General features: G+C 45.0%; 1 protein-coding gene across 1 annotated transcript in view; it reads left to right on the top strand.

Annotated features, from left to right (window-relative positions):
- The window catches only part of exoc4 (exocyst complex component 4), a 565674-nt gene that overhangs the window by 445586 nt on the left and 94977 nt on the right, over positions 1-25111 (top strand). Inside the window, exon 11 of the mRNA XM_086010674.1 lies at positions 18098-18234. Within this exon, the coding sequence (XP_085866800.1) occupies positions 18098-18234 (137 nt within the window). The remainder of the gene's footprint in view (positions 1-18097; positions 18235-25111) is intronic.

Here is a 25111-nt window from a genome sequence, read left to right as displayed (position 1 = left end):
CTACCAATACTGTCACGGACAGATGCATCTGCGACAGGTAGATTGCTGAGAACGAGGTCAAGTAAGTTTTTCCTCTCGTGTTCTCTCCACCTGTCGCAGACCCAGTCTGGCAGCTATGTCCTTCAGGACTCGGCCAGCTCGGTCAGTAGTGGTGCTACCGAGCCACTCTTGGTGATGGACATTGAAGCCCCCCACCTAGAGTACATTCTGTGCCCTTGCTACTCTCAGTGCTTCTTCCAAGTGGCCAATATTTATCCCTCAGCCAAAATAGATTACCTGTTTTTTTTATCTCATCGTTGTTTTTGGGACCTTGCTGTGTGCAAATTGGTTACTGCATCTCCCTACAATGCAACAGTGACTTGCTCCAAAAGTACCTCATTGGCTGTGAAGCACTTTGTGACATCCTGAGGTCCTGTTTTGGGGAGGGAGAAACATATGACAGAGACTTATTCCTGGGAGACAGACCGATGTCTTTGAAACTCTGGGTGCCTTTTAACACTCGTCATCCCAGATACTGTCACGTAAATGTATTCCAACTAGTGCAACGGGCCAACTCAAATAAGCTGCATCTTGGGGATTGCACTTTTGAAAGAAAATTTATTTTTAATTCAAAAATCTATAATTTCATCTTTTTTTTGTTGTAAATCTATTGAGTGAAGTGAGAGAAGAATTCATCTCTCTAGGAGTGACTTTCTAATATGAAATTCAGTTTTTGAATAGTCTAAATGGATAGACACAATTTGTGGCTATTCCATAAATAATTCAGAGCCTACTTACATGCTTCGGAAATTCGGATGTCTTTCCGCATTACACTGGAACATTTTGTCTTGTTAAGCCTTGCAAGAAATGACTGCTATTGGTAAGTTTCTACTTTTCTCCTTGCATTTTGCACAGAAACCTTTTACAAGCTATCAGTGTCATGTTGCAACAAATGAGTACCTGCAGAACCAAAGTGTATCTCAACCAGCTCTTTAAATTTATTTTCAAGCCATTTGGTCTAACCACTGAGCTATTCATCCAGTGTGTGTGGTGAATAAAAAATAATGGCCTCAAAAGACACTGAATACAAAATCCCCATTTCAGGGCTGAAATCCCCATTACAATCTGAAGATCTCCATGCAACACCAAGTCAAGGTGTGTCTGTGCTGGTTCACTTCTGCTGAGGACGGCAAGCATAAGGCTCTTTGTTTATATATGGGGGTGTAAGAAGAGAGAGACCTTGGGGGTATTTGTGCACAAATCTTTGAAGGTGGCAGGACAGGTGAGCAAGGATCAGTGCTTGGACCTCAGCTATTTACAATCTATATCATTGACTTAGATGAGGGAACCGAGTGTAATGTATCCACGTTTGCTGACGATACAAAGCTAGGTGGCAAAGTCATCTGTGAGGAGGATGTAGAGGCTGCAAAGGGATATAGACCGGTTAAGTGAGTGGGCAAGAAGGTGGCAGATGGATTATAATGTGGGGAAATGTGAAATTATCCACTTTGGTAGGAAGAATGGCAAAGCAGAATATTTTTCAAAAGGTGAGAGACGACTAAAAGTTGTGATTCTGAGGGATTTGGGTATCCTTGTACACGAATCACAGAAAGTGAACATGTAGGTACAGCAAGCAATTAGGAAGGCAAATGGTACATTAGCCTTTATTGCAGGGGGGTTGCAGTATAACAGTAATGAAATCTTGCTGCCATTATATAGGCCTCTGGAGATACCACATCTGTGTATATATATTGTGTATAGTTTTGGTCTCCTTACCTAAGGAAGAATATACTTGCCTTAGAGGGGATGCGATGAAGGTTCACTAGATTGATTCCTGGGATGAGAGGGCTGTCCTATGAGGAAAGATTGAGTAGAATGGGCCTATATTCTCTGGAGTTTAGAAGTATGTGAGGTGATCTCATTGAAACGTATAACATTCTTAGAGGGCATGACGGGGTAGATGCTGAGAAGCTGTTCCCCCTGGCTGGAGAGTCTAGAACTAGGGGTCATAGTCTCAGGATAAGGAGTCGGTCATTTAGGACTAAGATGGCCTCCTTCTGTGCTGTACTATTCTATGATTCTATGCGCCTGGTGCATTTTCACTTGCTTCCTAATTCTCTTTCCGTCCCTCCTGAAGTCACTGCCTCACACTGGGCTTACAGTTCCCAGCGCACCCAGCAGTCCTGCATTACCTCACACAAGTGGGCATTTTTCATGTGTGAGCTTAATTATTGAGGGTTGGCAGGCTGTTTGATTGTGGCAGGGGCATCACAGTGAAATCTGATCCTGCCCTTGCCCAAAATCCCACGTGAGCACTTTCCATCAGAAGTTTCATTGGACAGTGATCAGGAGAGGAAGACCAGTCTTGAGGAACTGAGGCCAATTGTATTATTTCAGCTGACATCAGGTAATACCAGGAGATGAATCTTTAACATCTTCTGATCTATACAGATGCGTTTTCTAAACTATCTTCCACTGGGGCAAAAACTAGTTTGAATTACAATGTAAGAGAAACTCCTGGAAGGTTGGCACTTGTCAGGTAGGGTCAGAATGTACAGAATTTTCTCCCTTCCTGTCCTAAAAGCAGTGCCTCTGATTCCAACTAGAGTCCAGACATTTGGGAGAGGAGGGGACAAAATAAGGGACTTTAAGTAAAAAAGGATGTAAAGGAAAAGTCTGATCATTCTGGGTGTAGTGTCACTGAGTGTCATGGTTCACACTAAATATCATTGACTGTGACTAGGGCAAGTGGTTTGCTTTCAGAAACCAGCATTTTCACTGCAGTAGGTGCTTGGCAGCAAACTACACACGGTAAATATCGAAACTCAACGGATTGAATCACTTGCCCAAGCTATTAGCACAGGCGCAAATGTGCAAAGGAACACTGCTGAATTTGATGTGGGAATACAAACAGACATCTGCCACTATACCAATGTCAGGAAGATTTTTAAAAATTCAAGGATTTGTTTCTTGTGATTAGCATTTTGCGGTTCCTGCTCAAGTCCATTGCATTGATCAGAGCAAGGCCTTAGAGCTATCAATCGTATTACCTGTATATCATGGGGATCAATATATTTGTTCATGCATGTACAGGAGGCAGTGATTCAATAAGCTGGGGAATGGAATGGAAATAAAACGGACTATAAAGATGTACAACTCTATTTACTTTAAGTTTTATTTCATTCAGAGTCCAGCTAACTCCTGAATAGAGGGCTACAACCTCTCCTGTAGATTTATTGTAAGTCATATACTTACTACTTTTCTCCCCTTCTGATTTTGTGGTCTGTCCTTCCCACATCCCGCATCATTCCCAGTGGAGAGGGACAGACACGCAACCTGTTCTTGGGCTTTCAGTGCTGTTCTGTGACCGTGTGCCCACTGGAGCCTAAGATGTTGAAACAGAAAATGCTGGATATACACAGCAGGTCCATCAGCATCTGTAAAGAGAAAAGATGGGTTAATGTTTTGGGAGGAGATCCTTTGTCAAGGAAGGGCGTCTCTCGATCTTAATTTCCCTCTCTCTCCTGTGGGGAAGTGGCTTGTGGCCACTCAGCAGCTCCGCACAATGACATGTCTGACATCAGCAGCTCACTGTGAAGTGAATTAGCATTCTGCCATGCTGTGTCACAGTCTGTTGAAGTTTTAACACTCTGTGCCACAATGCTGCTTGGAGATTCCAAGTCCTGTTGGCTTTTTATCCCTTCACCAAGTTTATACGCTGCAGTCCTTTTTAAAAAAAAAAGTGACTTGACCGGTTTCTGAGGGAGAAGGAACGTAGGAAGAAACATAAGGACAGGAGTAGGCTTTTCAGCTCCTTGAGCCTATTCCACCATTTAATTAGATCAGGGCTGTTCTGTATCTTAATTGCATCTACCCACCTTGGTTCCATAACCCTTAATACCCTTGCCTAACAAAAATCTAGCAATCTCAGTTTTGACATTTTCAGTTGACCCCCAGCCTCAACAGCGTTTTGGGGGAGAGAGTTCCGGATTTCCACTACCCTTTGTGTGAAGGGCATGCACTCTGCAGTGTGAAGGACATTGGGTCTTATTGAGGACGTGTGGGTTCATCAAGTTCGCCTACTGATGAGTCACAGATAACCACGCCCCCCTCCTCAGCCTTGTCTGATTGGTTTATGGAGCCAGGGAGGAGTTTCCTGAAATTGACCACAGATTTTGTTTTCCTCTGGTAGGAGCTGGCATTCCGAGCAGGTTGTCCCGTCTGGTGAATAGAGCAAACTTTGAGATCCTTTTCTCACCCTTGTTTTTGTATGTTCATATACACAGTGATGGGTGAAACAATCCTGGTCTGGTGGCAGAACATTGTGCCTCCTGTTCTACACTAATCACTTACCAGCAATAAAGCTTTTTGGCCAAACAAGATATAGAATGTTGGAAAAATGTTCATGCTGTAGAGATGTTGGGGGCTGAGCTGCTTGTGGTGTCCAACTTGCTTTGCAATTTTCAGGGGATGCAGTTCCCCAAATCGATTTGGCAAGATTGACCCTTTAAGTTGTGATTGACTTTCAGCTTTCCTTCTCATGTTGTCCTTTTTGCAGATGGTGTTACTGGGCATGGTGCTCCATCAATTTAATTCATAATTACAGAACAAAAAGCTGTCAGTCACTGACATCAGTTCATGCATATCGCCAGTGGTAGCAGCAGAGCTCATCTACATGTCCCTAAAGTGAAAGCAAACTGTGGCGGAGTTCTGTTCATGTGGAAGAGGATAATATTAGACAATCTGCTCTCCGTCAATGCCTAGTCAGGAGCAGGTTCACTTGAATTTTTACTTACTGTAAACTGATAGCAGCCTTGATCTAAGGAAATTTGATTTGTTAAAGACAGTCAGATTGTACCAGGATGATCTCTGCACTCTCCACAGTCCCTAGTCCCTTCTATACTGCACGCCCTCACCACAGTGCTGCCCAAACTGCATGCCCCCTCTGTGGTGCCTCCTAAACCCTGTGCACTCTCCACGGACCCTTTAATACTGCACGCCCTCTCTGTGGTGCCTCCTAAACCATGTGCACTCTCCACGGACCCTTTAATACTGCACGCCCTCTCTGTGGTGCCTCCTAAACCCTGTGCACTCTCCACGGACCCTTTAATACTGCACGCCCTCTCTGTGGTGCCTCCTAAACCCTGTGCACTCTCCACGGACCCTTTAATACTGCACGCCCTCTCTGTGGTGCCTCCTAAACCCTGTGCACTCTCCACGGACCCTTTAATACTGCACGCCCTCTCTGTGGTGCCTCCTAAACCATGTGCACTCTCCACGGACAGTTTAATACTGCACGCCCTCTCTGTGGTGCTTCCCATACAGTGCACCTTCTCTGGGTTGCCTCCTACCTCCAAAACTCAAAAAAGCTGTCACAGCTCCAAAAGAAAAGTAAAACTGTGAAAAACAACCCTGAATAAAGGCCTGTGAGCAAGGCAACCAAATAAGTTAAAATGCTCCATATTACATTGGATTTCGGGATATTTATTGGTGTTTAGGCATAACATTCCACAATTCAATTTGTTTTTCTGTGAGAACTGATACCCAGTGGCCGGACATTTAGGGGGTGATTTTGCCAATGGGGAGCTTTTGAAGGCGGGACTCCCACTTGTCGGGTTTCAGTCCCGCCTCCATCAACCTCTGGCCAACCCACGCTATTGACCTTGTTAAGCCTGCCCAGCGGGCTTAGGCCAATTAAGGGAAAGCCAGTTGCAGAGAACGTCAACGTATTGTCATTGTTTGACAGCTCTGTGAAGCTGTCAGGCCAGTGAGTGTGACTGATCCTGGGACACAGTTGCAGAAAGGATAGAACAGTCACTTAAAAAGTCGACCGTTGCCAATTATGTGTGTTGTGCACTCTTCCAAATTGCCTCCCATAGCACACGCCCTCCCCACAATGCCTCCTATGCTATGTGCCCTCTTTACTGTGCCTTCATACTGTGTTCTCACTTGTGGTGCCTCCCATGACTTCTCCACATCCTCTGTAGTGCAAACTGTCCACAGTAACCCCATACTGCATCCTCTCTTTGCAGTGTTTTATTATCCTTTCGTTTCCCCCTCCAATACCTCCTCCACTATACAGCCTCTCTGCAGTGTGTTCTGTACTGTGCGACTTCGCCACAGAATCTCCTCGGCAAAATTTCAATTTATATTCTTCAACACTTCTGTACTCCTTCATACAAAGTAGTTGATTAGAAAGGACTTTTCAAGATCCAATTTAAGCACATCGCAAAGTTATTTTGTCACATTGTATTTAGAGCTGCCGAAGCTTTGTGCCTGGATGGTGTCAACCAGTAGTGACTAGAGAGTTCAGATAATGGATCACACAAAAGCCATTACGAGGCATTCTTTTGCACCTTGAAGTGTCTGGAAGTGCTTTTACACCTCAAAGAAAAGTTACGTTTCTAACAGAATTCTTTGTGTTGATGCTTCCATATCTTCCAAATTTCTTCATTTTTACCAGCAAGATGTTCCCAAATTGGACCTAGGAAGGAAATCATGAAACTTTATGAAAAACTAAGTTCTCCGTTGCATAATTTCGGAATGACCGGTTCCCATTTTCAGAAACCGTATTTATGTCATGAGCTGATTTAATGTTTGGTTACACTTAACAGGATACTGGTGTACTAAAGAATGATTATAGTTTCATTGGTTCTACACTTTTCTTGGTATTCAGTTATTAAAATATGCTGGAAAATCTAAAAGCGAAGTACAGGGGGAAAAAACTACGTAGGTTATCAGAAAAGCTTGAGCCATATCTTGGAGGGGGTAAAACCACGAGGCAAGTCAAAAGTAGAACTTTGTCAGCAAATCTGAATATGTGGGGAACCATGGAGCAAATAGGCAACACACTCTGAGCAGAGTATCTCTGTCAACTGGGACCTGGGCTCCATTCCAGCCCAGGCTCCAATCTGACAGCTCTAACAGTCTGAGTGACTGGAATTTGGGAAATTTCAACTAATATCTAGGTCAGCGTGAGTGCATGGCATAAAACTGGTCATAACTCAGGACTAATGGGCAATAAATTGGCATGCTTGCTCAGTGTGGGAATTAGAAATGTCACACTTGTGCATTTCATCTACATAGCAAGTGACTGCATTTCCAAGTAATTAATTGAAATGCTTGGAGACATCCTGAGATTTGTGGCAAGATGCTATGTAAATGTAAGCTCAATCTTGCTTTAAAGGCTGTTTTACTGGAGTTGGAGGTCAAGGCATGTTTGTTGGGACAGAGTAGAAAGAACTTTATTCAAACCAGATCTGTGCCTAACATGGAAGAGCTTGATGCTGACATTGGATGCCAAAAGTGTGAGAATATTCCATTACCCAGCTCTGAACCCCTCTTCTTCCCCCTCCACCTGAGACAACAGACGTGGCCTCGGTTTAACGTCTCATCCGAAAGACGGCACCTCCGACAGTGCAGCACTCCCTCAGCACTGCACTGGAGTGTCAGCCTAGATTTATGTGCTCAAGTCCCTGGAGTGGATCCACAACCTTCTGACTCAGAGACAAGTGTACTACCCACTGAGCCACAGCTGACACGATGTATTATGTATCAGCATTTCAAGGTACAGTAACTAATTGCATATAAGTCATTCCAAGATTTTCCTGGGAGATGCTATTAAGCACGATATAAATGATGTCTTTCCTTTCTTTCTCTTCTGTCATTTTCTTTCTTTTCCTTTCCTTCCCTTCCTTCACAACTTGAATACACCTTTAGGTTCTACCTCACAACATCGCTGAATACATGGTATGCAACATTTCATTGCTCTGTACCAAGGAGTGCAGATAGCTTGAGAAGAAATACTCATGGCCTTTATAAACTACATTGGACAGCTCCCAGTGAATTACAGGCAGTGATCTAATCTCAGGATTCCAGTGAACATACAACACTCAAGCTGTAGTCTCGCAGCTTTGTGACATCATCCACACCCCTAGATTGGAAAAAGTTGAGTTGAATTTAGTCAACAGTATCCCATTATCCTGCATGTAATCCAGTAACGAAGAAGGATTGGTCCCAGTCACTTGGCGATGGAGAGGGATACGCTGGCATGATCGCAGCGGCGACTGCTGTACTTAAAATAAATCTGTACAAGCGCTAGGTTCTGCGAGCTGGGAGAGGTTAAGCATTTTCACCTGCTCCTTTCAGCTAAAATCCCAGTCAATGAGAATTAATGGAAAAGCATTTGACCTATTTCATTAACTCCTGTGAACCTGAAATCTCATCCTATCCAGACCATCCCTACAGTTTTTGCTACACAACATCAATCTTCAGTTTCTTGCACTTTTTTGGCACTGCGTGGAGACCTTTATTGCTTATGAAGCGTCCAACAGTTCATTAAAAATATGCCCATGGCTAAACAAAAGGCTCTCCATAACAGTGATAGCAATGAGGTCCATTCCCAAGGCTTTTTTTCCCCTCTAATGTTCTGCACGCCTTTCCTGAAGGTTATTTTTGGGGTTGATACCATGGGCACTGGCAACTCTCTGATATCTCACTGAAGTAGCTGTTTTTCATGAGAGCCAAACCAGTGGGTATATGGAGCCTATTCAATTATAGCAATTCTGTCTTCACCTGACATTTACTTGCGTGCACTTTTCAACAGCGCTTACTAGATATCAAACAGGAGTAGACTCTTTCATGGCTCCTTTTTTTCTTCGTTCACCGCCAAAGCCCAGGGGTGCTGCAACCAATTGTACTACACTAACTGATATTCTAATTGCGATCAGGGATCTTCTGGTCAGCGTTCCACTGGACAGTGTATTTACCAAATGTATCCTTAGAATAATTCAAGATTCCTTCTTTTCTTTTGGATTCACTGGAGGTAGTTCTAGAGCAATGAGCACAATCCTCCCATTGCCCAGTTTAACACGCTTCATACACCATTAACTCAGCACCGTGTGAAGTCAATTGTCAAATACCTAAACTGAAAATTCAGGTGTTGAAGTGTACTGTCGATTGCACTTCACTAAGTGGCTTCTCCTGGCCATTAACTTAAAGCGATGGATCTCATATTCATTACCCCTTTTTAATTTTAAAAAAAAATTCAATTAAACACTTTTTTCTGCATTATGTTTGTTGATTTTTTTTGAGTACAATATAAAATTATAGATACTCAGGATATTAAACCGAGCCCCTGTCTACCTGTTCATTTGGACGTAAATGGTCCCATGGCACATTTCTGAGGAAAAGCATGGTATTCTCCCAGTGTCCTGGACAATATTTCCTTCCTTACTCAACACCCCCAGAAAAGATTAGCTGGTCATATTTCCCATTGCTGTTTGTAGGACAGTGCTGTGTGCAAATTGGTTGCTACATTTGCTGCAAAATAACAGTAACACTTCCAAAGTAATTCACTGGCTGTGAAGCGCTTTGCGATGTCCTAAAGACATGAATGGCGCCTGCATAAATGTAAGTTCTTTCTTGCATGGGTGAGCAATGATAGGATTCACACCTCGTTGCCACCCGCCGCTCCCCCCCCAACACCCAGTTTACTCCCCTTCTCTCTTGAGCAGCTGACTCTGGGGTTCCGGTTTCATCGATGCTATCAAAAGTGACATTTTTCCTCAGGAGTGACATCTCGCTGCTTCTCCTTGTGTTTTGATTGTGGATATTTATGTCAGGCGTTTGGGTGCAAGTTTTAATTTTGTTCCTTTTCCCTGGCCTTTGGGTAGACGGGGAAAAGAGGGCATATTATGGGCCACGCCTTCAAAGTATCCAACTTCCATGCGGTATGCATTAATGCTGTTGTAGCTGATGATTAAGTTGCACTGTGGACATCAAATTATATCTAATTACTGCTATACTACCTGCTTTAGTGTTGGAACATAAACTTTCAACAGTGTAACTGAAATTAAAGGTAACTACCTCTACCTGAAGTATTCGTGGTATACTACATTCTGAAGCAACTGTTAGAGAAACAGCAGGCATTAGCATCTGTATAATCTATACATCGTAAGGGAGTATCTCACTTTCTTTAATTGGATTGTTCTTTGCAAGTGGAGAAACTCAAGAGCGATCTATCCAAGCAGGCATCAGTAAATGATCACTTTAATGAACTAAAACAGTCAAGGAAACAGACAATTCCTTGCAGTGTACAGAATTACAAAGTCTGTCTCCAGCCAGATATCAGAAGTTGTTTGTCTGAGGCAGGCCTTTATGGATGGCAGTATGGAGCAAGATGCTCCATGGTGGGAGAAGGCAGTATGGAGCAAGATTCTCCACGGTGGGAGAGGGCAGCACGAAGCAAGATTCTCCACGGTGGGAGAGGGCAGCACGAAGCAAGATGCTCCAAGGTGGGAGAGGGCAGCACGAAGCAAGGTGCTCCAAGGTGGGAGAGGGCAGCACGAAGCAAGGTGCTCCACGGTGGGAGAGGGCAGCACGAAGCAAGGTGCTCCAAGGTGGGAGAGGGCAGCACGAAGCAAGGTGCTCCACGGTGGGAGAGGGCAGCACGAAGCAAGGTGCTCCACAGTGGGAGGGGGCAGCATGAAGCAAGGTGCTCCACGGTGGGAGAGGGCAGCACGAAGCAAGGTGCTCCACGGTGGGAGAGGGCAGCACGAAGCAAGATGCTCCACAGTGGGAGAGGGCAGCACGAAGCAAGGTGCTCCACGGTGGGAGAGGGCAGCACGAAGCAAGGTGCTCCACAGTGGGAGAGGGCAGCACGAAGCAAGGTGCTCCACAGTGGGAGGGGGCAGCACGAAGCAAGATTCTCCACAGTGGGAGAGGGCAGCACGAAGCAAGGTGCTCCACGGTGGGAGAGGGCAGCACGAAGCAAGGTGCTCCACAGTGGGAGAGGGCAGCACGAAGCAAGATTCTCCACAGTGGGAGAGGGCAGCACGAAGCAAGATGCTCCACGGTGGGAGAGGGCAGCATGAAGCAAGGTGCTCCACAGTGGGAGAGGGCAGCACGAAGCAAGGTGCTCCACAGTGGGAGAGGGCAGCACGAAGCAAGATTCTCCACAGTGGGAGAGGGCAGCACGAAGCAAGATGCTCCAAGGTGGGAGAGGGCAGCACGAAGCAAGGTGCTCCACAGTGGGAGAGGGCAGCACGAAGCAAGGTGCTCCACAGTGGGAGAGGGCAGCACGAAGCAAGATGCTCCACGGTGGGAGAGGACAGCACGAAGCAAGATTCTCCACAGTGGGAGAGGGCAGCACGAAGCAAGGTGCTCCACAGTGGGAGAGGGCAGCACGAAGCAAGATGCCCCCCACATTCTGCTAAGGATGGAGGGAAAATTGGCGGCAGACTTGAGCGGCCCCAGTTCAGTAGTGCCATTGACCGAGACTTAGAGGTTGGTGGTCTTGCTGTCCTCTCAGCTGGGGAGTGATATACACAGGGCATAAGAGGAAAGAAAATGTGCATTTTACAAAGGGCCCAGGTAAATAATTTGTTTACAACAGCAGCTTGCATTTATATTGTGAATTTAATGTAAAAAAAACTCACAAGTTGCGTTTGATATTTTTATCGTTTACATTGCTCACTAATTCCAGCACTACTGTCTTGAGCTTAAAGCCCAGTCTTGAATGTTCGAGTCGATCTATCCAAGGAGGTGAGGTACCTCAGTGGGAGAGTATTTTTCTTCAGGTGTACCACTTTATTGATTAACTAAGGATCATTATTGATGGGTTTCCATGGAGCTGTCTGCAGGCTTGGACTATCCTGCTTTCTTAACCAAGCGAGATAGCATGAATGCAAGGAGATTCATTTGAAGAGGCAAGGAGAATTTTTAAAAACCTGTATATACTTTTTTTGCTTGATATTTATGAGGCTATGCAGTGGCATTGCCCTATCAACGGTCTTGTGTCCAGTCCAACAGGGCGGCCACATGGGCCAAGGACTTTTGACTATTGCTCGTGTGGAGGATAAACACCAACATGGACTGGTTGGGCTGAATGGCCTGTTTCCGTGTTGTAAGTTCTGTATAATATCTATGTTATGTTGTGGCTTTATGCCCACGTGACACTGCACAGCAAGTCTCTGACGTGGTATATCATGACAAGAAACAGCTTAAGACCCGACATTTGATCAAAGAGAAGAAGATGGAAAATCGCTAGATGTGCTTTTACCTTGACAGTGGTCTGGATCTGGGGAGAGCGGCCTGTGTACACTGTTCTCCCGTGTTTACACAGTAAAGTGTAGCCAACCTTAATATAGTCTGGCTCCTGAAACAAGCACACTGTTGGATTGCACAGATTCTGTGAGCTTTTGAGCACTGCATGTGTGCAAGTGGTTTTTACAACATTGAATTTAAAACAATCTGATGGTTAAAATGCCCTGTGCAATGCTGTGCTGGTGCCAACTCAAATGAGCCTGTCATTGCCTGGGTAGAATGCACGCGTGAAAAGTCAAAGGCACTGTGTAAAGTAAACCAAGCGCTGGGCATTTTTACCCACCTCCCAGGATCTGGCTGAGAAACTAAGCTGCTAGAGGCCGAGGAGCTCTCTCTGTCTCATTTAGCACTGATCAGCTGATTTGTGAAGGGCACACACTGCTGCTTCCAAACAGTACCATGACATTATCCAGTCAGCTTTTTCTTTAATGAATTATCTAGCTACTAAGCCTACTAAAAGATGAATATAAAATGAGCTGCTTGTGCTGAGATGGAGTGCAAAGGAACTCCATGCTTGAGTTCATAGCATAGAACCATACAGCCATTCGGCCCATCATGCCTGTGTTGGCTTTCTGAACGAGCTACCAATTAGTCCCACTCCCCATAGCCTGAAAATGCTTCCTTTTTAAGTATATATCCATATACTTAATTTGAAAATTAACATTGAATCTGCTTCCACCATTCTTGTTCAGGTGGGATGCAATCTCATTTTTGTGTGGAAGTTGTAAAGTAAGATTTTTTTTCTTTGAAGGGGCACAATGGGGGCAGGGGGGTGGAAAAACTCCTTTGCACCATGCAATGCAACAATATAATTCGTATCAGAAACTGTTGCCATTTCACATAAGTACCTCATTGCCCGCTTATGGCATTGGCCAAAATGTTTTCTGTAAAGTATCTAGTTGCTCCCAAAATGGCGACATTGATATGACTCACCGCTGAGAGGCCAGCTGCAGCAGAGTTTTGGTGGAACCAGTGGGAAGGTTTGTGTCCACCTTCTCAGCACGAGGTGGATGTGCAGCATGGAAGAATCCGATTACACGGAGAACAGAATACCACTTGTACAAGGCAAAAAGTAAAAAGTTCTGAGCCCTTTAAATTAAAGCCACATGCCATGCAGTTGAGTTCCAAGACCTGTAATTCCCTATGAACAGAGTACCCGATCTCCATGAAGCAGTTCAAAGGAGAGGTGCAAACGAAGCATGGAAACTTCTAATCAGGGAGGGGAGATGGGGAATTCCGAGATACAGTGAGCTGTTACTCTAACCCTCCTCCCCGAGCTGCTTACCAACAGAGGTGCGACAGCAGGTCACCTTCACTGAAGACTAAAGCAAGGGACGAAATATAAAGTAACTTTTTGAAATAGTAAGTGCACTTCTATATATATTTTAAAAAAAAATCTAAAATCCTAGTGATCCCGAGTTGCAATTCTATGAAAATCGCAGTCTTCCCACTTCACCTTTCTGACCGTGCACTCGACTGGGGTGAATATATTGAGGATAGGAAGTGGTTCAAGTTCTGCTCCATTAACTGAGTCATATGCTTATCAGCCATTCTCCAAGGCAAATCTGTCACTGTGAATTTCTGTGCCGTTACAGTGGTTTTGGTCTCATCGACCGTTTCTGCCCCCTGCTGTTGCCAGCTGATCTGGAATCAATATTTGTCCCTGTATCTCTCTGCAGTTTATGGCGGCTGGGGGAGGGAGGAGTGACGGCTACGGAAGTGTACCTCATCGAGCACTGGGACCAGTTGGGGTCCTGTCAGTGTAATTGATTATTCCACTGTGTACAGTACTGCAGACAGGTGAGACCTCATGAAGTGGAACAAATCGGTACCAATTGCAGTTCCCCTCTGAGATGCCGATTTGGATTTGGGCTTCCTTTCCTGACACATTGATTTATATATTTTCGGCCAGTCCTTAATGAATAGCGCCCATCACGGGTCACTGGAAGCCCCTGCTGAATAAGCCCTGTCAGAGCTGGGAAGAAAATGAATAATGTTTTAAAAACCCATCGCTGTAGATTTAGGAGAGCGTAGATGGCAAAAGAGGGGAAGGTCACTTACCTCCACTGTAATTAAGACTAAGCAAACATTCAATCCTTTCTGTCTGCCGACAGGTGAACTGAATAGCCTATGAGCTAAAAATAAAATTGTTTAACAAGCGTTCACATGAAAATATTTATATGTGCTGCATCACAAAAGTGTGCTGAGCTTTATTTTAACCGGCCTGTACCTCACTGTAGGAGCACTTGCTAGTTGATGAGTGTCTTGCAGGCTGCATTGCAAATGAGAGTGCTTTTGGCAGCGTCATGCAATTTGTACCTGATGGTTTTTAAAATGTGTAGCCAGTTTTGGTTTGCTGTCACAAAATGGGGAGTTATTTCCAGTAACCTCCTGATCCCTGCAGGATCCAGATAATTTTCCACCACTTTATGCCGGTGTTCCTGGATCGTGTGCTCAGTTGCTGTGGGTTTTGTTTTACAAATTCGCATGCAGAATTAATGAGGTATTGATTGGAGGGACCAGTTCTGTTTTCAACCTGTGGGTGTAAATCTCTCGAAAGGAACGTGGCTCAAATGCTGTACACGTGCCAGTCTGGCAGTTCAGTTGAATCCACAGTTTACTGATGCAAAAGCAAGAATATTACTTTTTTTTCTCTTTTTTTCCATTGGGCTAAAAATTGAGTAGCGGGGTGCTAACTTAGCGCCCCGAAAAAATTAGCGTCCCCGCGGCGGACATTGAGTGGTTGCACCCCAAGAGGGAAGCGGGGCGCTACTGGAAGCGCCCCGCATCCCTCTTGGGGCGCTGTGAGTCAATATTGCGGCGTTATGGTGCTGCGGCACGTCGCGCCACGGTATTGCAGGCCTTCCTCCCCTTCTTAAAGGGGAGGGGCCTTGTGCAGCGCGACCTGGGGCCCAGCTGGGCCCCCGGGGATCGGGAGTGCAGGCAAAAGAGCCCGGCACTCAAGAGAAGTGCCGGGCTCTTGGAGCGCAGCCAGCACTCCCTGGGGGGGTGGCGTTTCAGGAGGTCTGGGACGGGAGCGCAGGCAGGTGCTGGCAGGCGGCCAGCAGCAAAAATGGCCGCCCCGCACCTCGCCTTTAAATTGCGTCTCCCCAGCTGCAGGTACGCCCCCATGACCCCGTCGGACATTGCGTCCGGCGGTAAGTCAGGGGGCGCTCCCGAAGATCGTGGCCGGGGCGCTGCGCACGCCAATGACGTCATCGCCAGCGGCGCAGCGCCGCAGGGCGCTACCGGTTAGCGCCACCACTAACCTCCCGCTGAATTTTGCGGGAGGCGTGGGCAGTGCCGCGCCTGGGCACTGGTTGCGTTGCGTCCCATTAGCGCCCTCTTAAGGCGCTAACAGGAGGCGCAACCAACTGAATTTTTCCCCCATTGAGTTTAGTAGCCAGGCTGCTTACTGCATGTGATAGCTACACTGAAATAAAAAGACACACAGAATTAACAGCACAGAAACAGGCCATTCGGCCCAACTGGTCCATGCTGTTGTTTATACTCCATATGAGCCTCCTCACTCCCTACTTCGTTTAACCCTATCAACATATCCTTCTATTCCTTTCTCCCTCATGTACTTATCTAGCCTCCCCTGAAATACATCTATGCTATTCGCCTCAACTACTCCTTGTGGTAGCAAGTTCCACAATCTATCCACTCTCTGGGTAAAGAAGTTGCTCCTGAATTCTTTACTGGATTTATTAGTGACTATCTTATATGTATGGCCCCCAGTTTTAGACTCCCCCACAAGTGGAAACATCCTCTCTACGTCCACCCTATAAAACCCTTCCATAATTTTGAAGACCTCTATTATCATCATCTGAAAGGGAAAGATAGCTGGTACTTGGACCATTAGCCTGTTAGAAGCTTTGTTTCTTCCCCACCAATATATTTATGTCTCCTCTCAAGTGGCCAGATCACCATTCTCCCTGCTCAGAAGGCAAGCAGGTAGTCTCATCCCACATTTACTTTTGAGTTACTTGATAGGATTGTGAAAGCAGCGCAGGGTGACTTGGCTCCCCATTTTCTCTCTTTCCCTCTGTGGAGGTGGCTCACCTCCACTCTGAACCACTCCGTGATGCCCCTTGTTGAAAACGAGCTCACTGCGTGATCTACAGCCTTCTATGCCATCCTACATCATGACCTATCTGGCAGAATCTTCACAATTCTTACTTTAGCAGACTAAATTCACTTAAGAGGAGTTCATAGTTGAATGGTTTCACACTCACGAGCGATCAAGTAGCACAGCAATCAAACACCTGTCTACTAACCAGATGTCTTTTTGATATAAATCACGGAGCAGCCTCACCGTGACCTTTTCCTGCTGCTGCCCAGCAGCCCCTGTTTCCAGTTCACACCAGTATCACTGGTTGGGGTGCCAGATTTGGCGAGCAGTGAGTGAGAGAAAAACTGTCAGAGTTGGATTCGGTGACAGACGAGCATTAGTCCCAGACATTCCTGACCCACCAGAGGAAAGTTGCTTCATGCCCAAGTAGCTCCAAAGGGAATTATTGAGTAGAAGGAGATAAAATGGGGACATGAAAAAAAATGCTGAGGTAAAATTGATTTTCACTTTTTAGTTTCCGTGAATACGTTTGCATTTCACCCAGTCGATAAAAACACTCAATGGATCATCATTTTTATACGCTAATGATTTATGTCAGTTATAAAGAAACCTTAAGAAGGAGCACGCAATGCAGGGATCACCTCAATATGCAGACTCACTGCCCACTTCACTGAGCTCCCAATCTTAGCCATGCTGCAATAGGTGCTGAACAGCTGCTGCTTTCCCCATAGTCAGAAGATAACTGGGGTTTGGGGTGGTGGGCAGTCACCTCCTAGCTACACTCGTACACCTTCAAGCTGGGTTATACTGATACTGGGTGAGGCTTGGGCGCAGGTTTCTTGTTCCCTTGGCTACAACGGCTGTATGGACTGGGGAGAAAACAGAAGGATTTTATACCCTTGGAGCACATACTTTAAAGTGCACTGTACGCCAGTACGACAAGGAGGCACAGGTTTAAACTAGTGAAAAGCAACATTAGGTCTGATTTATCTAAGTTGTTTCTCACAAAGTGTGATCAGAAATTAGAATGGATTTCCAGGTAGGGTAGTGGAGGCAAAAGCTCTGGAATCATTTAAGGGACAATTGTATGTTAAAATGGGGGGAGAAATGTAGGCTTTCCAAGATGGATGAGCTAAGATGGGCTGAATGGCCTTCTCCATGCATATGAATCCTAATGAGATCTCCCTCTCCAATTGAAGAATTCAGCAATAGGAACAGTACTGGGGAGCAGGAAAATACCACTTGACTGAATTTCTCTCATGCATTGTACAATGTGTTCTGTCCTAAAATAAACTACATTTAAAGAATATTCCTGTTAAAGAATCTCGGCAGAAAATGAATATAACTGACATAAATCATTAGCGAATAAAAGTGATGATCCACTGAGATTTTTATCTATTGGGTGAAATACGAAAATATTCACTGAACTAAATCCGATTCTTTTAATGTACAGTATGTGATTACAAGAATAATTGTATCCATCTTAACAATTTAGCAAGTGACTGTTTTTGTGTGTAAATGTGTATGGGGCCTTGTTTGAATCTGTAACTCACTGTGGCGTGGCGTAATGGATTGCAGTTCATATTCGGATTCCATATGCAGTGAGCTCCTGTTCTCTACCCTGCTATTGTGAGGAATTGGCAGGCAGAGGCTGGGGCGAGAGAGAAAGAAAGGATGTGTCACCCTAGCTCCATCTTGGTGTTTTAACCAGTCAGAGCGGGACTGCCAGAAGCCTAGGAGCTACTGGTCTGTCAGACTCCCCTCGGACAGGAATGATGTTGCGATAAGGAACCGTGTGGGCAATAACTTTTTAAATATATGTTTCAACAAACAAAAACTTGTACAATTTATTGCATTGTTCCCTGAGAATGATGTGCTGGTTGATGTTAAGGTTGTGGTAAACCACTTTTCAAAGGTGTTGCTCTTTTTTCCCCGCAGAGCACCGTGGTGGTGGAGAAGTCGATGCAGGACCTGGTGAACCTGATGCACGACCTGAGTGCGTACTCCGACCAGTTCCTGAACATGGTGTGTGTGAAGCTGCAGGAGTACAAGGACACCTGTACAATCGCCTACAGGTAGCGGCCAATTCCGATAGAGAAACGAACCCTAATCCTGTCGTTATGTTGCTCACTCGCGCATCATTATTAACATCATTTTCTTGCTTTTTGTTTTTAACTCCTCTGGTCAAAATCTCCTTGGGTTGCTGTGGCATCTTGCTCAAACTTACAGGTACCTGATGCCACTGAGCATTGGCACTGGCACTTTCCTGGAGAGGTGCACGATTTTTTTTTAACTGTTTGACAGGCTGTGACAATTCACTAAATTCCTGCCTCGTTGCTGGGAAGTGTTGAACATAAGGCCAGGTGCTTCTCCACAGAGAGAGGCAATATATCAGAGAAACACTCGTCACCAAGCTGCTCTCGCACACCTCCTGATTCATTTAAAAAAATCAATTTTTGATATCCTCTCCCGCAAACCCTAGTTGGTTCAGCTTCTCTTCTGTTCAGTGACATGATGGTATTGGCCTGGAACATGTGCAGTCTGCTCAGCCCGCCCTCATTAAAATGACAACTAACACCACCAGTTGCAATTATTTACATTCCTGTTGCATTCTCCACATAAAGAGGGGTCTCCAGTAGATTACAGCGTGGAGAGCACTAAATAGTATAGAATCTACAGCACTGAAACAGGCCATTGGGCCCAACTGGTCTATGTCAGTGTTTGTACACCACACGAGCCTCCTCCTGCTAATTACTTTTTCCCATCCTGCCCCCATATCGCTCTTTCCTTTTCCCTCCAATGTACATCGAGCCTCTCCTTAAATGTGTCAATGCTATTTGCTTCAACCACTCCCTGTGGCAGCAAGTTCCACATTCTCACCATTCTCTGTAAAGAAATTCCATCAAAATTACTTATTTGATCTGTTCGTGGCTATCGTCTCAACACAAGTGGAAACAGTTTCTCCGCATCACCCTATCGAACCCCTTAAATAATTTTAAAGATCTGGTTCGGGTCTCGTCAGTCATTTTTCCAGAGAAAAGAGTCCTAGCCGCCTCAATCTTTCCCGAGCGGATGGGGGGGGAGAAGAAGTTGTTTGGAGGAAAGTGAAAGCATGATTGGAAAAAAATGGTCTTTCAGGCTTCTGAAAACGGGCAGAGAGTTATTGAAGCGGTTCAGGGATATAGTGCCTGATGGAGTGATCACAGATGGAGCAGAAGATGCAAGGAACAAGGAGTAAGCTGTATTCAGAAAGTGGTGGGTGCGTACGGTGATCGACAGCTGGAGGAGATCAATAATGTACAATGAAATGAGGAAGTGAATGGATTTGAAGGCAAAGATGAGATCTTTGGGTCATGGGGGTTCAGGTCTTTGTGGAGCTGGGAATGTGGGCTCTTGCACTGAGTGAGTTCCAGTTTGTGATGGAAGTGGAAAAGCCAGAAAGGGCAGTATTGGAGAAATTGAGCCTCAAAGTGACCTGCATTTAAGTTACAACAAGCTCATGTTTACTGCTCGTTTTCATGTCAAAACAAGGCTTTTAGGTTTTGTTTTCCATAGAAAAGGCACTGAATTGTAAACGATGGTGGAAATACTGGAATCCCACGTAATAAAGCACAGTTAAATGATTCCATAACTGTTGAGCAATGGTCCTAGTCCCAGGTTTATACCCCAGGGCTGTTATTAAACGTTTTTTTATTTGCGTTATCAGTTTTTTGGGACTGTACTAGCTTTTTTGACGCTATTTCAGTTTTTGTGAGTCTCCTAGGCTGACACGTATGGTACAGCCCCATCAAATATAAACCGTACCAGAATAATCTTTTTGCCACATATTAGTAAATAATCTGGACTTGACGTGCACTATTAAAGAAGTGAATTTAAAAATGCTACACCAGTTGTACTAAGTACATGAGGTGGCGGAGCACAGCATGTGGAGCCACTCGATGGTGGGAGGCAGGTTCTTTATTCCCATGAGCCTCTAAACTGTGAGGTAATATCAAGCAGAGATCACGGGGAAAAAATTTGGTTGCTTTGCACCTCCCATTAACACCCTATGAAGTCATCGCCGTGCACAGCACCCCGGACGCGATCTTCAGTAGCGCCCCCTGACTTACCGCCGGACGCTATGGCTGACAGGGTCAGGGGGGCTTACCTGCGGCCGGGGTGGCGCTAATTAAAGGCGAGGTGCCGGGCGGCCATTTTTGTTGCTGGCCGCCTGCCAGCACTTGCCCCCGTTGCCGTCCCCGGCCTCGCAAGGCCTCTCCCCTTTAAGAAGGGGAGGAAGGCCTGCCGTACTGTGGCATGACGTGGTGCTGCTGCACGTAGCACTGCAATATTCCCTCGCAGCATCCCAAGAGGGAGGCAGGGCGCTTCCAGTAGCACCCTGCTTCCCTCTTGGGGCACCACTGATGAATTTTGGCCGCGGGGCACTCATTTTTTCAGAGCATTAAAAGTAGCGCCCCGGCGAAGTTAGCGCCCCAAAGGGGGCGCGACTCAATTTTTCCCCCCACATGTTCAACTATGGGGATGGGGGTGCAACATAGGGACAGCTCCCAACAGGCTATTTTGCCTGCCTACAGAAATCAGTTTCGAGCGCAACATTGTCAGAGGCCTGGAAGCAGGTTACTTGCTCATACACTCAGTCACAGGCAGTGGTTTTTTTTTATTCGTTCATGGGATGTGGGTTCGCAAGGCCAGCATTTGTTGCCCATCCCGAGTTGCCCTTGAGAAGGTGGTGGTGAGCCGCCGCCTTGAACTGCTGCAGTCTGTCTGTTGAAGGGCTTCCATTGTGCTGTTAGGGAGGGAGTTCCAGGATTTTGACCCAGCGACGATGAAGGATGGGCGATATATTTCCAAGTCAGGATTGTGTGTGACTTGGAGAGGAACTTGGAGGTGGTGGTGTTCCCATGCACCTGCTGCCCTTGTCCTTCTAGGTGGAAGAGGTTGTGGGTTCGGGAGTTGCTGTCGAAGAAGCCTTGGCGAGTTGCTGCAGTGAATCTTGTAAGGGCCTGAGAACAAGGTGCCCTGCTACACACTGTCACAGGCAGTGTATGGGCTTGGATTTAATGTACCCAGTTACACACTCAGTCACACACAGATGTCTGGGGAAAAAATTGTGCAGTTGGGGTAATATTTCAGGTCAACAAAAGCTCAAAGAAGAAAAAGAAAACTCAAATAAATAAGCTAGGTTGCCTCATTTTCTGTTGTTGCTGAATCTGTAGAATGTCACGTTCCCTGCAGATTCACAACTGTTTTTGGGACTGAACTGTGTTTATTTCACATCCTTGAGAGTTCCTAAATTAAGCTGGAGAAGGCTCTAATCTGCTATTATGATAATTTTCAATGTGATTATTCTAAACTTTTGTAGTTAATTTAGGTGTTCTCAAGTTTCATGCAGCGATAAATCAAGGTTTGACAAAATTAGGTTTAATTTTGATTATTTTCCAACTGAATTGATTTATTGCATTGAAAACTCGTAAGTAGGGCAAGTGATTTGCTGCAGTGACTTGTTATCACTCAGATCAACTGAGAAACCATCACTTTCCCTGCTTGCAGTGAAATGATTGTACTCGTGTAGCAAATTGCGCTGCACGGCTAAGTAGGAATTTACTTCACTTGTTGCAGGTTGGCACAGCTCGCCAACTCATCTGCCTTATTTAAAAGTGCACAAGTACTTTAAAAAGGCACTTTGAGTGATTCTGTGGCATTGAAGGACTGAGTTAAGTATCACTTTGAATGATTGAGGTATGTACATGCCCACAGTGTTCGTGCCAGCGCTGCTTCTCTGAATGCCCTTTTCTTATGCTTCCGATTGTGCTGTTTGTTCTCTTGTTTAATGTGTAAGTGTGCAACAGGTGGCCTGCCACCTCCTGTAAACCACCCATAGTTCCCTTATTTCCTTTAGTGATAACATTAAGAGTTTTTGCACAAGGAAGACTAAGTAGAGCACTATGAACTTTTCAGGCCTAATAGAATTAGTAAAGACTGCATCTCGACTGTCCCCGTACACCAGTGATGAAGTAGCATTTTTGAACCATTTTGAAAGCAGCCTCCAGGCCCAGGAAGGTGCAAAAGGCTGGAAGTGGAGAATTACAGGAGTGATTCACCAGTGCACACGTCAGCCGCAGCAGCACAAGTCAGCAGCTGCAGAAATGGTATCAGAACAGTCGCAGGGAGCAAGCAGTGGTGGACCTTCCCAAGCTGTGGAATAGGACACAAGGAAACAGAGCATATGTCCTGCTGAGTTCATGTGCAGTTCCTTGCCCAGTGGCCCTCGTATGTCGTTTCCTGACATTACATGTACTTTCCTCCTGTTGAAGTATTGAATTGTATTAATTGGCTGCAGCGGTCTCCAGATCCTGCAGTCACAATCTGCTAGGGTTCTTGGAGTGGAAGGGAACAAGGACTTGGGATGTGAGACTTCCATGTGCTAACATGCCTTACAGGAGACAAGTGAGACAAATGACATGTCCAGTTAAAGTGTTTCTGGGGCAGGGAACATGGTGCTACTTGATAACCCCAAATTGCACAGCTTTAATATTAGGATAGGGACATACCAATTGGCTTCTCTCTATTTCAGTGCACTTCCCTGTTATTTAGTTGACAACACACTTACCATTTCTGACCTTGAGGTCATTAAACTTCTTTTAACATTGTAAAGCAGTTCTTGGGATTATGGAGGTGTCACTCACAGTCGCAGCCACCTCCTCCTACATGATTTAGATTGTTGCCTTTAATGGCTTCTTCCCAGCTATTCCAACAATACCATCCCTCAAAGCTCACCCTTATTTACTTTCTGCAGCCGCTATTGCATTCTCGCATACTGCAGCCTGCTCATCACTTTAAATGGATGCAACCCTTTTAATGAGCAGGATACGTCCGTGCTCTATCCCATTCCAGAATTTTCCACCCACCTCCGCAGCCTATCTGGCCTGCTGCTGATGAGACTTATATCCTTGTCCTGCCCAGCATTATGCAAAGTAGCTGACCCTGGGAATTCTGACGGAGTCAGCGTCCTTGGATTTCTGTGAGCAGAAGTTCTATCCTGCCACCAGTGCAGCGCGGAGCCAGAAATTTCAGGGCCAAGTGTCTGGCTTTTAAAATAAATGGCCATTTTCCGTTGTGTCCCTCAATATTAATTATTGAGGTTATTAAATTAATTTTAATCGGCAGCAAAGCAAATTTCAGAACTCAAGCCACGTTCCACATCTTTATCTGGTTTTGGATTTGACAAAAGGTGACAACCCTCCCTGCAACACACATGTACCTAACAACATGCACGAAGTTGTGGCTGCAACAGTATTAACTCAGGCCTCTTAACAATCATCAGGCAGAAGAAATTTTACTTTATTTTTGTATCCCATCTGTCTGGACTGCATTCAAAATGAGGACTCCAAAGGTGACAAAACTGTATCGGAAGCCATTGTGCTCCTCTCCCCCTCCACCACAAGCTGCGCTGCATCTTAATGAGCCACATTTTAAAAAAATCCTCACAATTTGGTCATATTAGCTATAACCAGTCTGAATTCTGGCCTATTTCTAAATGTATTGAGTTAAATGTAATTTTCCTTATCACAGATGGTAAAGCTTTCCTTGTATTTTCTAGCTTTTTAAAAAGGGTTCAAATTTCTCCGTGCACAATCTACAATTCTGTGAGTAATTTGATCTATATTGAAAAAATGTTATGGTATAGAAGTACATTAATGGCTGTTATTACCTCTGTGTTTGTTTTAACATCTTAACCTGGCTCTCTCTCGCACTGTGAAGCCATGACAGGTTTTGTTGAGCAGTTTCAACTGCACAGGAGGGAGCCAAGAGAAGACGTATCAAAGCAGAGCTTGGAGCTTTTAACAGGACAACATAACAGTTTAGGCAGTAATATATGTGCGAGTGGACCTCACCAGGGGAGTGGCAGGTTTGACCGAGTGAAGGACAAGACCACAGGTGGTGTTCTTCAATCGACCGATCTCCGTTCAGTTTACAGCTGCAGTAGGCTGCTGTTTGAATAAACCTTCAGAAAGTTGAAGAAACAAAAAGAGGCTCGTTTGCGTCTGCAAATTAGAGGTTTTGGCTCCAGGTGGGCACAGGCAACTTTTCTTGCGAGGTATCCTTGATTGTGGTGAACTGCCTTCGATTGTGATGAATTATTTCCCTTAAATCTGCATGGATGGTCAGCAGACAGCCTGTTTAAGGGTACAGCCAAGTTATAAATAATAATTTGAATAAAAACATCAGAAAACAATCTTTAAATATAAGACTGCACCCTCGCTGCAATGCATTGTCTGGCATTAAGGATATTGCCATTTGTAGTGAGATTCTCTACAGAACTCACTGTTGAAATCAGAACTCACTATCTCCTACTGTAACTCCCAACCTCTTATAATCTGCACACTTTTAAAACCGAAACTTGGCATCACCTAACCACTGTCTTTGATTTATCTATTCTGTCCCACTCTTAATCTTGGGTAATGACCTGCCTTGACCTAGTTTTTCTCAATTTAAGAAAAAAATGTAGTCTATTTTATGTTTGGGAGCATCACCACTGTTCTAGCTTGTGTTTTGCTGACATTCCCTGGCATGAATTATGCTTGAAGTTTACTGGGAACAATGGCCGCTTTGCTTTAGCATCAGTCTTTAGCATCAGTCAAACCAGGGGCCATAATGTTATCATCTTATAGCTGTGAAGGTTATGATGAAGATAGAGTGCAGATATCAAAAAGCATCTAAAATGGCTGATATTTTCTCCCATCAATGTAAGTCGTGTGGAATCATCCAACAGTTTGGAATATTGTGCACCTACTTCAGGTAGATCTTTCAAGAGTGAAAAAAATTGTTCGTACAGGTCTGAAGGAATGTCAAGTGACATGGTTAGAATTGTTTCTGTTTATCTTTTATTTTTCTCGCCAATGTTATCCAGCATCTTTCTTCCTTCCCCTTTTCTCATTCATTGACTCATTT

Source organism: Somniosus microcephalus, chromosome 17 (genome assembly GCF_052327205.1).
Source record: "Somniosus microcephalus isolate GS21.2 chromosome 17, FLI_Smic_1.0, whole genome shotgun sequence".
Lineage (NCBI taxonomy): Eukaryota > Metazoa > Chordata > Chondrichthyes > Squaliformes > Somniosidae > Somniosus > Somniosus microcephalus.
Note: the sequence above shows the minus strand (reverse complement) of the source record. Positions and strands in the feature narration are given on the sequence as shown.